The sequence below is a fragment of the Phalacrocorax aristotelis genome, chromosome 20, assembly GCF_949628215.1.
Source record: "Phalacrocorax aristotelis chromosome 20, bGulAri2.1, whole genome shotgun sequence".
Classification (NCBI taxonomy): Eukaryota; Metazoa; Chordata; class Aves; order Suliformes; family Phalacrocoracidae; genus Phalacrocorax; species Phalacrocorax aristotelis.
Window position 1 is genome coordinate 7,745,204 of NC_134295.1, and position 12,384 is coordinate 7,757,587.

The window sequence follows — 12,384 nt, forward strand, 5'->3', positions numbered from 1 at the left end:
CCTTCTGCCCCAAACACGCTTCTGGGGAAGTGCCCGTCGCTGCGGTGGAGGAGAGGAGGGCTTTGGGGAGCGAGGCCAGAGCTGGGCCAGCTCCCCCCAGGGCTGTGCCTCTGCTGCAGAGCCTCGAACGGCACAGCTCCCACCGCGGGCGTCGATCCCTGCCTGGAAGCTGCAGACGTTTTCTCCCTGCCTCAATATAATAAAGCAGAGTCATAAAGATCTCAGACTAATAAACATTGGCCTTTAGGGTGCTTTCAGCTTTTATCAGGCTCATAAGATTTTTGACTTGCATCCAAAGGGGAAGCAGGTAAACAGAGCTTTTATGAACCTGCGGTCTTGTTGGAGGGTCTCGGGCTCAGGCACCTTTCCGTAACGAAAAGCGCACGCAGCCTCCAGGCGAACCACCCTGCCAGAGCGTTTCTGCGGGTGGCTTGTCACGGAGTGCCTGGACGTAATTATTTGTCTGACACCAAACGCTCTGTAGGCGTACGAGGGCAGGGAGAGTTGCGGCGCCTGAGCCTCGCTGCCTGTCTTACCCGCTCTGAGCGAAGGGGAAGCAAATGGGATCTGTCCTTCCGCTCCGTGGGCTGCGGTCAGGCCCAGCCTCACCACCCCAACCCCACGCAGAGCCCCCCTGGCGAGCAGCTCTTCTCCTGAGGTGTCTGGGTTTAGCTGCGAGTTGGGTTTTTTATGACTGACTTCTTATGGCTGATTATCAGGAGAGGCAGGGGATGTCATTAAACAGCCTGGGTTTAGGTATAACATTTCAAGAAGGAAGAAGGCAACTGTTCAGTATAAACAGGCATAAACGTCATTATTTTCTAGAAATTATTCTTTATTTAAAATTTAAAACCATATTACTTCATACAGGAAACTGTGCACTTCGATATATCACAGTGTCTTAAAAAGGAAAATAATCAGAATTTTTTCTTTTGTTCTTTTTTTTGGAAATTTTATTTACATCAGCCTAGAATGATCAGCAAGTAACACAGTTACTATGAAACCAAAATTGTTACAAAATGTTTACAAAAAACTATATTCATAGAAATTCTGCATGTCCACAAAGGAAAATCCCCTGAATGTCACGGAGACCATTTTTTTCCTTTTTTCCACTCTTTTCTGTTTTTTTTTTTCTTTTTCTTTTTTTGTCTTTTTTTGAGAAACATGTCAAAGTAAGGTACAGACAGCAGAGGGCTTGCGACGCCGATGCCCAGGACCGCTCCTGCGCAGCCAGCCTGAGCACCCCGGCGAGGCCCGCGCAGGGACGTGCCGTCGCACCTGCAGGCGCTGGGTGCTGGGGCTCGGCATCTCCGCGGGGTTTGGCCATGCGTGGCTCGCGTTAGTGACAGCTGCCGTAATCGGAGGGGTCCCTTTGCAGCCACCTTCCCAGACACCACCCGTGCTCGTGCCTGGCCGAATCCTGCTCTGCAGAAGCACCCACAGTGGGGAGCGGTGGTTGCCCAGAGCTGCAGCTGGTTCCCCTTCGCATATTCCATCTCTTGTGGATCCGTCATCTCGACATCGTACCCAACACGCGCCGTTGGTTAACTCCAAACAGAAAAGCAACCCCAAACAAAGCTACCTGCCGTGCCCCTGCTCTGTCTCACAGGAGAGCTGGAAGGAAAAAGCAAAGTGATAAGGGGACAGTGATGAGGTGGCAGCAGTTTGGCTACAGTCTGACAGCCCAAACCTCTTCTTTCTTTATTTCCTCCTCACTTTTCCAGTTCCTCTGCCCACCAAGTGAGAAGGAACTGATTTAAACAAAGTCGGAAGTCAGATGATTTCTAAAAGGTGAGTCGCCAATAGTCACAAACAGGTCCCAAGATAGCTCGCAGAAGGCTTTGAGGCTCTGTCCACGGGTCTGCCCCTTCTGAGGTCTCCCAACGCATCGCTGCTCAGTGTCAGGCTCATCGCTCCTCCTCTGCGGTGAAACACCGCATGGCTTATGGGCTCCTGCGCTCCTCGGGATGAAGGCCAGGAGTACGCAGGGGCAAGGGGACTAACAGAAGAGACTCGGGCTTGCTCAGCAGTGTGGCAGCAGGCTGTGTTAGTTAACTCGTTCTGGGTGGAGCTGCCCCTGGTTTACTGCAGGAAGGCTGAGGTCTGAAACCAGCTCACCTCCCCGCGGGAGCTCGTGGGGCTGGGGGGAGCCAGCGGTCCCGCCAGGCGGGGGTCCCACGCAGCACCCCAGCTCCTCCGTTGGTTGGAGTGGTGCAGAACATTTCCTTGTTAAATATGTCAAACGCTTTAATGATGAGGATTTAAACAAACCACCATAATGTAGATGTGTGAAGTTAGCTGCTATTTCGTGGCTGATTTATGGTCAGTGCGGAGAGGGGAGGGAAAAGGTTAATCTGCAGGGTTTGGTCGTGCTGGCAGACAGCACCAGTAATTCCAGATTCTCACCTGTCACTCTGGGATGTTTGTGAATAAAATAAAATCAAACTGGTGTCAAAGATGCATTAATGGGGTTTATGGTATTAGTAATATTTATTGATTTTAAAAAATTGCCAAGAAGCAAAATGAATGCTGTTTTCTGTGGTATTTTACTTTCTGGACATTTAAAGCCAGTTTCAGGCTTTTTTTAATCTCTGCCTTAATCGCAAAAATCTCCTTCTAAGAGTTGAGAGATCTGCAAAGGGAACATAAAACCTACTACCCTGACAAGCCTAAGGTTTTGCAAAGAAATACAGAAAGAATGTCATTAGCTTTGGGAACAGACCCATGCATCCAATCTGCCCTCTGCTCTAGGTATTTGCTCAGCAAACTAATAAGAATACAACAGCCATTGAATTGGCAGCTTTCACCCCTAATTTTTCATTGTTTCTATAAAAAGGTGAAAATCTAACGTAAATTCTTTGCATATCTTTACTTCAGTCAAAATGTGACAAACTACCTTTTTTTTGTTTTGGGTCACTATGTTGCTTTTTTACATCATGGAAGGAGAAAATAAGGACAAATTATGATCTGTGGCGGGGGAACAGCTATCTCCCCTTGAGCTAATTTGCTAATTCTGATCAGCTCCAAAGACAATCTTCCTGACTGAGCCTCAGAATGGAACAGGTGGGGAAAAAAATCTGAAATCAGCTACAGACGGGTTTGTTCCTTTGGGCGAGGATAAACTTTGCAGAAAGGCCTTGCAGCTAGGGGAGGGCAAACCGGGTCAGCTCGGCTTCTGGTTCCTGCGGCGGCTGTGGCACCTCGCTACGCTCACAACGCAGAGGGCGAGGCTGTGGGAAGCAGAGCTCGGGCACCGCCGCGCTGCCCCACCGCCGCGCTGCCCCCAGCCCTCCAAACCAGGATTCAGGCGGTGGGGACGGGAGGGGTTTCCAGCAGCAGGTCACTGTCCCCCTTACACGTGTGAGGGCAGGAGGGTGCTCTTTTCTTCAACACCAGTGTTTAAATCAGAGCTTTTAAGCACCTTTGCGATGTTCTCCATGTGATGTTCTGGGTTACGATGGGCAGAGCCGTTTCTCTTTGTTTCATTTTGCAAATGAATCTGCAGAGTGTCCCACTGGCCACCCGTGCGGTTCCCTGTGGAGGGTTGGAGCTGAGTGATGTTCCTCGAGCGCTACTTTAGGTCAGCAGAGGGGTCTTTGGTAATTCTGACTAAATTCATCCGCAGGACCAGCCTTCTGGGTTAAGCAACCTGAAAATAAGAACACAGTTCATGGAAGATTTCTTGAAAACATTTTAGTGTGTGTTTGCTTAAATCACGTGGAGATGCTGCCTGAGGGGCTGCGGTTCACCGGGCAGAGCAAGAGGGGCGTTGGGCTTGGCTCACACAGTGCTGCTGGTCCCAGGCCAGCCCTGGCCCTACAGGCTGAGACTTCGTCTTTCAGGTCTCCGATGCCATGGAGAGCATTTAGTCCCGAACCAGAAATACGGTCCTCTCCTGGTGTGAGCGCGAACGCAGCAGAGCTGCAGCTCAGCGCTGCTGAATTTCATGGAAATTGATACCTGTTCAGCTCTTGGAAACAACTCTGCTCCCGCCGCTGCTGAAGCCTGCGGGCTCGGCCGCTTTCCACGCTTCTTTGCAGGAGGGACTGAGCTTTGCAGAAAGAGTGAAGGAGCTGAGGACCTGGAGATCACGGTGTCACCCTGGGCACGGGCTGGAGCTTGGCACGGGGTGTGCGGGTGATGTCGCTTGGAGATGGCGGTAGCTCCCGGGCATGCCACACACTGTCCCATCCCTGGCCAGGCCTTCGGCTCCATTCCGGCTTACTTGCCCCTTCGTAGCCAGCTGTCTTGGATCTACTGATGAACGTGTGTGTCACCTTCACCCACCACACCCCCATGTGCGTTTCCAGCTGCGGGTGACCGCGGCCAGCACAGCTGTGAGGTAAAGGACCACCGTGAGCTGCTCTGAGAGAAGGCACGGCCTTGACCATCACGGTGCGTCACAGATACCTCTCCCTTTCCTAGACAACGTACCCTAAATGTGCTGTGTATGTCAGTGTGGAGTAGATGCTCACGCAGACAGCTGCTCACGCTGCACCTGACAAAGTGTTTCTTTTTATTGCCATGCTAAAGAAGCCTTGCTCGGGGGCTCCTCCTTACCCGCCGAGGGTCGGTTTGGCTCAATTCTGTTTCGCCTCCATGTGGTTTTAGTATGTAAACATCAGACTCCTGGGTGGTGGTGTGTTTGGACTCCATGAGGCCTGTAGGATCTAAGCATTAAAAAAAAAAGAAATGAAAAATAACAAAAATAAAACAGAAAAGCCCCAAGACCCATGTTATGGTCCATGCTCTGAAGTTCTTGCTTCTATGCCGGTGATCAATGCAGCTGTGTTGTAAAGGCCTTGTTCTTGAAATGAACCAAACCAGGCTTTTTGTTTTTTCCTGTTTTTTTTCTTGTTTTTTAATCCTTTCTTCCCTAGTTAAGAGTGCATCCAGCCTTGTCTGCTGCAGTTCCTTCCCTCCCGCCCCCCTGTTCCCATTCCCTAGGGAAACACAGGCGTCAACCCGGTGTTGCAGGTCATGTTGTCCTTCCCTGGCAGCCGTCGATCGTTGAACGTGTGCATGTTGATCACGGCGTCCGTCTTCACCATGACGGGTGGCTGGGGCTTGTGTTTGACCCGCCGCTGGCAGGTGAGCGACAGCCGGATCTCATCAGCCATGGCGCTGCAGAAGGAGCGCTGGGGAGAGCAGGGACAAAAAGCACCATTACTCCTGGCAAAACGGCCTGCTAAGCTCTCCGTGAGGAGGATGCTGAAACTAGGCTCTGCAGAGGGCAAGCACGAGGTTTAGGCTGCCTTTAAGGCATCAGCTGTGCTTAGTGGGATTTCAGTGATGCATGGGCATCTGGTTGACCCCTCTCTCCTTTGGCAAGAACTGTACCTTTGACACACTAAATCCTGCAAAAAGGCAGAGCTACAGGCGGCTCTTGGAGTGCCGGTGCTTTGTGTGATCCCTGCCGGGGGTCTGGTAGATTTATGTGCTGGGAAACAGAGGGCTATCGAATCCTGCTGGGCAGTTTTCCTTCATCTATCTAGTCCATCACGTGGGCAGCTTGCTTTGATTTCTGGTCAAGCATGCAAATGCACTTTCCACCTACTTATGTACCACGACACGCAAGGAAAATGGGGAGAAAAAAGCATAAAAGCAGTCCTCTTTTCATGAGCACTAATCAGCCACTGCGGGTGGGATGGGCTGTTTGTACAAGTGTTGTGAAAAGTTGATAAAATAGTATGAGGCTTCCTGGTGGACCCTGACCAGTTCCTTGAGGCTCTTTGAACAGGAGTGGGGAGAAGAGATGGAGACTTTGTGCGTGTATACATTACATCTGGCATATGCAACGTGACTGTGGCGAGTGGGTATAACAGCTCAGAGGGTCCCTCCCAAGGACCTCTGTCTGTATTTTCACGACTTACGTGTCGGCGCTGGGACCTCCCGGTGCAGGGGCAGGGCTCAATCCCTCTGCCCAATCCCTGCCTGTCTCTGGGGTCAGCGTGCAAAATCCTTAACGCTGGGCTAGTGGTGGTGCAGGGAGACTGAGGAAATCAGTACCTGCTCACGCTCCGCCGTTTTGCGCAGCTTGTAGATGAACTCCACCATGGCCACGAAGACGGACAGCACCAACCCTGCTGCCAAAACGATGAAAATCCCACCGATGTTTTGGATGCCCAGAGCACTGGCCTCCTTGTTCTCATCCTCAGGACAGCCATTCCCTCGCCACCACTTCTCCTTCATTATATGAAGCTTGTCCTCCTCCTGGAGCTGAAGGATGGCAATGGTGATCTTGTCCCTGTACGGCGACCCTGGGGAGGGGGAACACCATTACACACAGAGGGAAAGTAGGAGAAAAATCGCACGAAGTAGGGAATGGCTCTGTGCTAAGCAGCGCTGTTCAGGCCACTCAACAACAGGCAGAGAGTGAAAGCTTTGGTATTTGGAAATTTGCTGTTGTGAGTGGAGTGTCTTGATCCCGACTGTTGTACTTGTGGTAACCAGCCCCTTCCAGGGCTACCTACAGAAACCCCACGGCTGCCACTCACCCATGGGAGTTCCGATCCCGTAGCCTTTGGAATCGATGAGCCCCCCGATCTGAGTCAGGTTGCAGTTCCTCTGGGTGATGTACTCGATGGTGGTTGACTCCATCAGCAGGGCGTAATCGGCTGTGAGGGTTCGCTGGATTCCTTCCTCGTTGTTCTTAACAAGCGCTGTGGGTTTGCTGCTCATGAAAGCCCACATTTTTTCAAATGTGGAAATTTTGGATTTCTGGAAAGACAGTACCCCCCACCCCCAAAATAAGAATTAGTCTTCTATTTGCAGAAGCCTCGTGTCTTAACCATGAATGATAGTACCAGTTGGAGAAGGGATCACATAATGGAACCAGCACCAATTTGACCTTGCCTTAAATATCTCTCTACTTTCACTGCCCAACATTGTTTGGCTTCACGTTGCCGTAACAAGAAAAAAAAGGTTCCAGCACGTGTCGTGCAGACAGTCAGCAGGAGGAGTCACTGCTCCAGAGACCTCATCCTGCAGGTGGGACCGAACCGCTCATTCGCTTCAGTAGGGTACAGCGAGACCCTGCCTCGATGCCCTACAGAACTTGCTAGGGTGACAGGCTGCCTGTATATCTCTTTAAATATAATAGTTTCCTAACCAGAATTTGGTTTATCCTGTAATGTTTCTGCACAATGAGAGAAGACAGAGAACATTTCAGAGAGCATGTTTTTCTTTTGCACACACTCCATTATATTTTTGTCTTTCCTCAAGCATTGCAAGGAAACATGTCTCCTCTGATATATGTGCAACTGCCAAACAAATTTAACGTATCCATGTAAACAGAGGCATAGAAATATTCAAGAAGATTGTCTTACGGCTAAAAATAAACATGGATATTCTTTCACTATCAGCAGGCATTCGTTAAAAAAGGAGGAATATGTTTTCTAGCTTACTATTCATGTGAATGTTTTTTTCCTTCTTCTAGAAAGTGTTGGGCGAGGGGAAATATGGTTCTTTTATGTCCTTCCATAACATTTGAAATACGTCATTTATCTACGACCACCTCCTTAATCGTCTCTGTGTCAGTTGTCACAAAAGACATAGCAGGCTTTAGTCTAGACAGACCCCCCAGGAAAGGCGCATCGGCTTTCTCTTGAAGTACCCCCTTTGCTGGTCGCTGGGCTCCCGTGGGTGAATGTCGCTCCCATCAAACCAGCTCTATACATCCAGTTGAGCTCTGGAAAAGCACTTGGATATTGAGGCTTGTGTTCATGCCGCTGCCTGCTCCTTTATGTGCCATTCTTCTTTTCTGCCTAATTTCTTGGTTTTCCTAGGCCTCTTATAAAATAAGAGGCAGCTTAGTCAGCCAAAACCTCCTCCTCCTCCACAACACTACTTAGTGAGAGCCTGAAGCTGGCTGATAAGTTGGAGGGGCTGATAAGTCTTTGTGCTTTGCCTTGAATAAGGGTAACCGCTCACCTGCAGCTGCACGAGGAGTCGCCGCAGCAGAAGCTGCACTTTCTGGTTTAGCTGTCGTTTATCTCTGTTTTGGGTCTCTCCTTCCGTACAAAAGCAGGAGATGGAGCCCCAGCCCATCCCCACTGCTGCTATCACATCTCGTTTTTCAATAGCACCCAAAACGTGCCAGCATAGGTTCTTCTCATAAAAACACCATAAATAAGGGTAAATTAGCTAAGAAAAAAAAGTCCCTCATCATGCGCTTAATTTTTTCAAATGCTTTGCCTGTCCACCTCCTTTCTTTCAGCATATTTAATATAAGTTGGCACGTGGCTTAACACCCCAAGGTTGGTTAGTACAGCACAGTGACAAAGGCTGCTCCTCTGCCTTTAGCCCTGGGGCTCATCCTCCTGACTGAAATAACCACGGACTCATTTCTTCTCAGTTAAAGCTCATGCTTGTTATAATCCACTTGATGAACGTGCAGTAGTGGATGTGCCGGAGCAAACTTCATTCAAGAGGCAGACTAATCTCCCTCACTTGAAAATCTGGGCCAGTGCCTGTAAGGTAGATTTGTGGCATCTATCAAACCTCAAAGAGCAGCAAGAAATGTAGCCTCCAAAAGGATTATTAAATATCTGTGCATTACAATGGGTAATTGAAATGAATAGCATACTTGGCTTGCTGATAATGACTTGTTTAACATTTATATAGTTCACATCAGAGGCCTCTGGGTTCACTGGCTCTCCTTTTCTCTCCTTCTCTTCCTGCATTTAATGCTCCTTGGGTGTTGACACAGAGCTCTTAAACAACATCAGTGTTCTCCCAGTTTAAAGCATAGAGCAAAATAAACTGGCAAAAAATCAATAGGCTGCATTTAGTGAAGCTAATAGGACTTGCATGAGGCATTGTAGCTCTTCAGGCAACTTAAATTACATGAGACAGGGCTCCCTGGAAGAGAAGAAAAACACTTTCTCTTCTCTTCTTAAATCTCTACTTCTGACTAGCTGAAAGGACTTAATTGTATTTTGAAATGCCAGGAGGACCCCAGCTTTCCCAGCTCCGTCTGCGCTGCTTCAAGCCCCTCCGGGCGCCCTGGGTAGGGGGCACTGGGCTGGGGGCACCCATGGCGGGGCGAGCATCCTCTCTGGCTGGAGCACACTGAGGTGAGGGCTCACCACGAGGCCAGAGCTACCTGTCGCTCCTTGCTCGTGCCTGATGAAACAGCCGAAACAGGGACCTGGCAACACAGGGCTGAGCCCTCAGCAGGGAAGGGCTGTCCCCCCGCAGCAAAACGCCGCTGGTTGCAATGGCCTCATCTTCCCCGAAGATAAGGCTGTGCCGGCTCCTTCGGGGAGGGTAGGTCAACACACGTCTCTCTTCAGGGCAATCTCAGGCTCTCCCTGTAGCCTAAAACCTGCTACCTCCTCACTGGGAATTCATTTCCTATTAGTTTCTTTAACTTAGCTAACACGAGGTAAGAACACCTCTTTTCCAAGTGAAAATTCACCAGCTGTAATTCTCAGCACAGCACTAGCGGTTTGATAGGCCTGGCTATTTGTTAAAAGTCCAATTTAGAAGCAATTGTCAGTCATTGTGAGAGCAGTCATCAATCAAAATTGCAGGAGCAACCCCGGTGAGGAGCATACGGTGCTCCAGCTCACACCTAATTCTGGAGAGCTTTGACCACTATACATTTTTTTCCTATTGGGGGAAAAGTTGTTCCTTCCCACCTTTCCTCCTCTCAGAGTACTTCATCCGTGCTGCAAAGGTGGTCGCTTGTTTATGGGAATTTGCGTGATGTCACCTGAGACCATGCTGTTCAAAAGGAAACACATCTTAGTAGTAATTTAACAGTCAGTAAAGAATCCTGTAAATCGCGATTATGTTGGTGGCCTCTTTTGTGTGTGTGCGTACGTTTGTTTTCCTGGGCCTCTGATTTTACAGCTTAGAGCAATTTACCTTACAAAGTCCTTACTGGGGTTAGTTACTGGTTTGAACTGGTATTTGCTTTGCTGTGTTGTGGCTAGGTGCAAATGTTTTCTCTATGGAATCACTGTTTCCTTTTATGGGCTGCATAAAAATAATCCGAGCTGGTGGCAGGCAGAGAGACCCTGCGGTGACCCTGCATCCTCTGAAGGGTCCCCGGGTCCCCCCCAGTGAAACTTTGCTTTGCTGTCAAAGGTAGATGAAGAGGAACTGCTTGGTTGCTCTGAAGCATTAAGACAAATGGCCTGACACTGACTTCTTCCTGGCAGAGAAACTCCAGAGTCAGGATCTCCAGAACATTAGGAGTGATGGAGATTATTGCTGCTAAACAAAGGTGGTGGTTTGACGCTGCCGATCTGTGCCGCCGTGGTTCACGCCAGGGGGGTCGTGTCTCTCTCCCACCGATTCGGTGGAGCTTCTCCTCATTTTGGTCGGGATAAGTTACATCAGAATCTGGTCTGCTGTCCCCTGCTTCTTAATAAAACCCTGCGTTGGTGCTAAATGAGATGCATGTATGAAGAGCCAAGTACCAGCCCCTCTGAATGCAGCAATTGCAATGACTCTGAGAACGCCTCTAAATTCATTCTTTAGAGTCACAGCTCAGAAGCTACCTTTAATAACCAATGCTTCAAGACCAGTCACCCAAATAAATTAATGGAATGGTTTAGAGGAGCCACTACAAGGCATCTTGCCAAGACATATATGCTTTTTTATCAGTGAAATTGGCAAGAAAGAAACTTTCAGGCTTAAGATTTTCAATTCCAGCCTGTATGAAAAAATAAATTGATTTTCACCAACTGAAGATACTTACTCTTGAGGATTTAACATTTCTGTTCAAGTGAATGTATAGGTACACACATACGTGCACGCTCCCACTTGTACTCCAAACTGCCCATTAAACCCGGCATTTGTTCAGAGACAGGCAGCATCCTTTGCAAGATATGAAGGATTTCTAGCACGATTTATAATGAATGCTAGATGCTGTTCCTAAATTAATTGATCTGTGTTTATCCCTGTAACTTGATCTGCATTGCCAGGGAATAAATGGCTTCTCGAAAGTTCTTTTCACTGAGCCAAAATCTGCCAAAATCATAGAATCTGGTTGGTAAAACTCTTGTGCTTCCCGTTTGCCGTAGTTGGTTAGCACAGCCGCGCCGGCGGGGACCTGCTACTGTGGGTCTGCCCCAGAGGTGTGTTTTGGCTTGGTTCAACAGGCAACTTCTGCAGTGACTTTGGTGAGCTCTGCACGAGCCCTTGGTCCCCTGACCACGGGCAGAAAACTGGTTTGCGCTTTGGGAAGCATCTCGGGGAGCAGTGTGCAAGGTATTTGCCTTCCTCTTCCTCCCGTTTCCTGTTGCTCCCTAAGCCTAGCTCCGGGACGGTGCTCTCCTCCTGCGGCCCTAGCTCCTGCTTTGTCAGCCCTCCCAGGTGCAGACCCAGACGAGGTTCAGCGAAGGACAACAACGGCCACAGCGCCAGTCGCAGAGGGAGGGTCTGCAGGGCCCAGGCCGCGGCTTGGGGGCTCAGTCTGTGTGCTCTGCAGCTGCTTTAACGTGGAGAAGCGGAGGAGCGAGTTCCTAATGTGAGGGGGTTGGCTTTGGGAGGCAGTCACACAAGGAGCAAGGCAGCAAGCTGGGCTAAGCCCAAGCGGATAATCCACAGAAGAGGTGCAGTGGGGGATCCCGGTCAGGACGCTGCCATCAGCCTTTTGTCCCAGCAACGACAGTCTGTTCAGCAAACTGCAGGAGTGCTTGGCCGCCAGATCTCCGGGAGCTTTTCAAGAGCAGCAGCTGCACAGCAGCTCGCTCTCTCCTGGTAACCCCGCCTTTCACCGGGCAGAGGAAAGTGACACGAAGCCTCGTGCAGTTCGCCCTTCCGTCAGTCCCACCCGTCCAGGGTGCAGATCCTCGGCGGGCACCGGCGGTGCCCGTTGCTCTGTCCTCCAGACCTGTTGCTGTTTGACGGATGTCCCGGCGAAGGTGGTGCCAGCAGAGCACCCCTACCGAAGCCACCGCGGGATCTGCCCAGTCATTTGACAAAGACCTCACTGAGGGGAGGGAGACGTTCTGGCTCTCCCATATTTCTTTGTACACGAAGGACAAGTGAACATAGCATCCCACGTGAGCGCTCTCACTGCTCCAGTAATCGAAATGCTTGTCAGAAGGAACATCCCTGAGAATTCATCTCCAAACAAGAATAATGATAAAAAGAAAAAGGAAAATACACTGCATCAATAAACCCTGCCAAATGCCCGTTAGAAGCCCAAAGAATGATTCTGGTGGATAATGGTATGAAACAATAAATATACTGTGTCCTTGATGATTTTTAAAAAAGACAGTTTCCTTTTATTCCCATATAAAACTCATATTGGAAAGAGTTGTTAAAACACAACAGTAAAAGCCTGTCTTTCCCTAATAGCTGTTGTAGGATTATATCGCGTTTGGAAGGTAGCGCAACGCATGTGACCATGCCAAAGACCAACCT

General features: G+C 49.5%; 1 protein-coding gene across 3 annotated transcripts in view; it reads right to left on the reverse strand.

The window, feature by feature from the left end:
* Nucleotides 1-715: 715 nt before the first annotated feature.
* GRIK3 (glutamate ionotropic receptor kainate type subunit 3) overlaps nt 716-12,384 on the reverse strand; it is a 124,013-nt gene continuing 112,344 nt past the window's right edge. For 2 of the 3 annotated variants that reach the window (XM_075114753.1, XM_075114752.1), the window contains exons 14-16: nt 6,498-6,720; nt 6,010-6,260; nt 717-5,138 (exon numbers count right to left, since the gene is read on the reverse strand). In XM_075114753.1, the coding sequence (XP_074970854.1) occupies nt 4,944-5,138; nt 6,010-6,260; nt 6,498-6,720 (669 nt within the window). In that variant the 3' untranslated portion in view covers nt 717-4,943. Of the gene's footprint in view, nt 5,139-6,009; nt 6,261-6,497; nt 6,721-12,384 lie in introns of all 3 variants that reach the window. The other variant, XM_075114751.1, reaches the window with a different exon arrangement.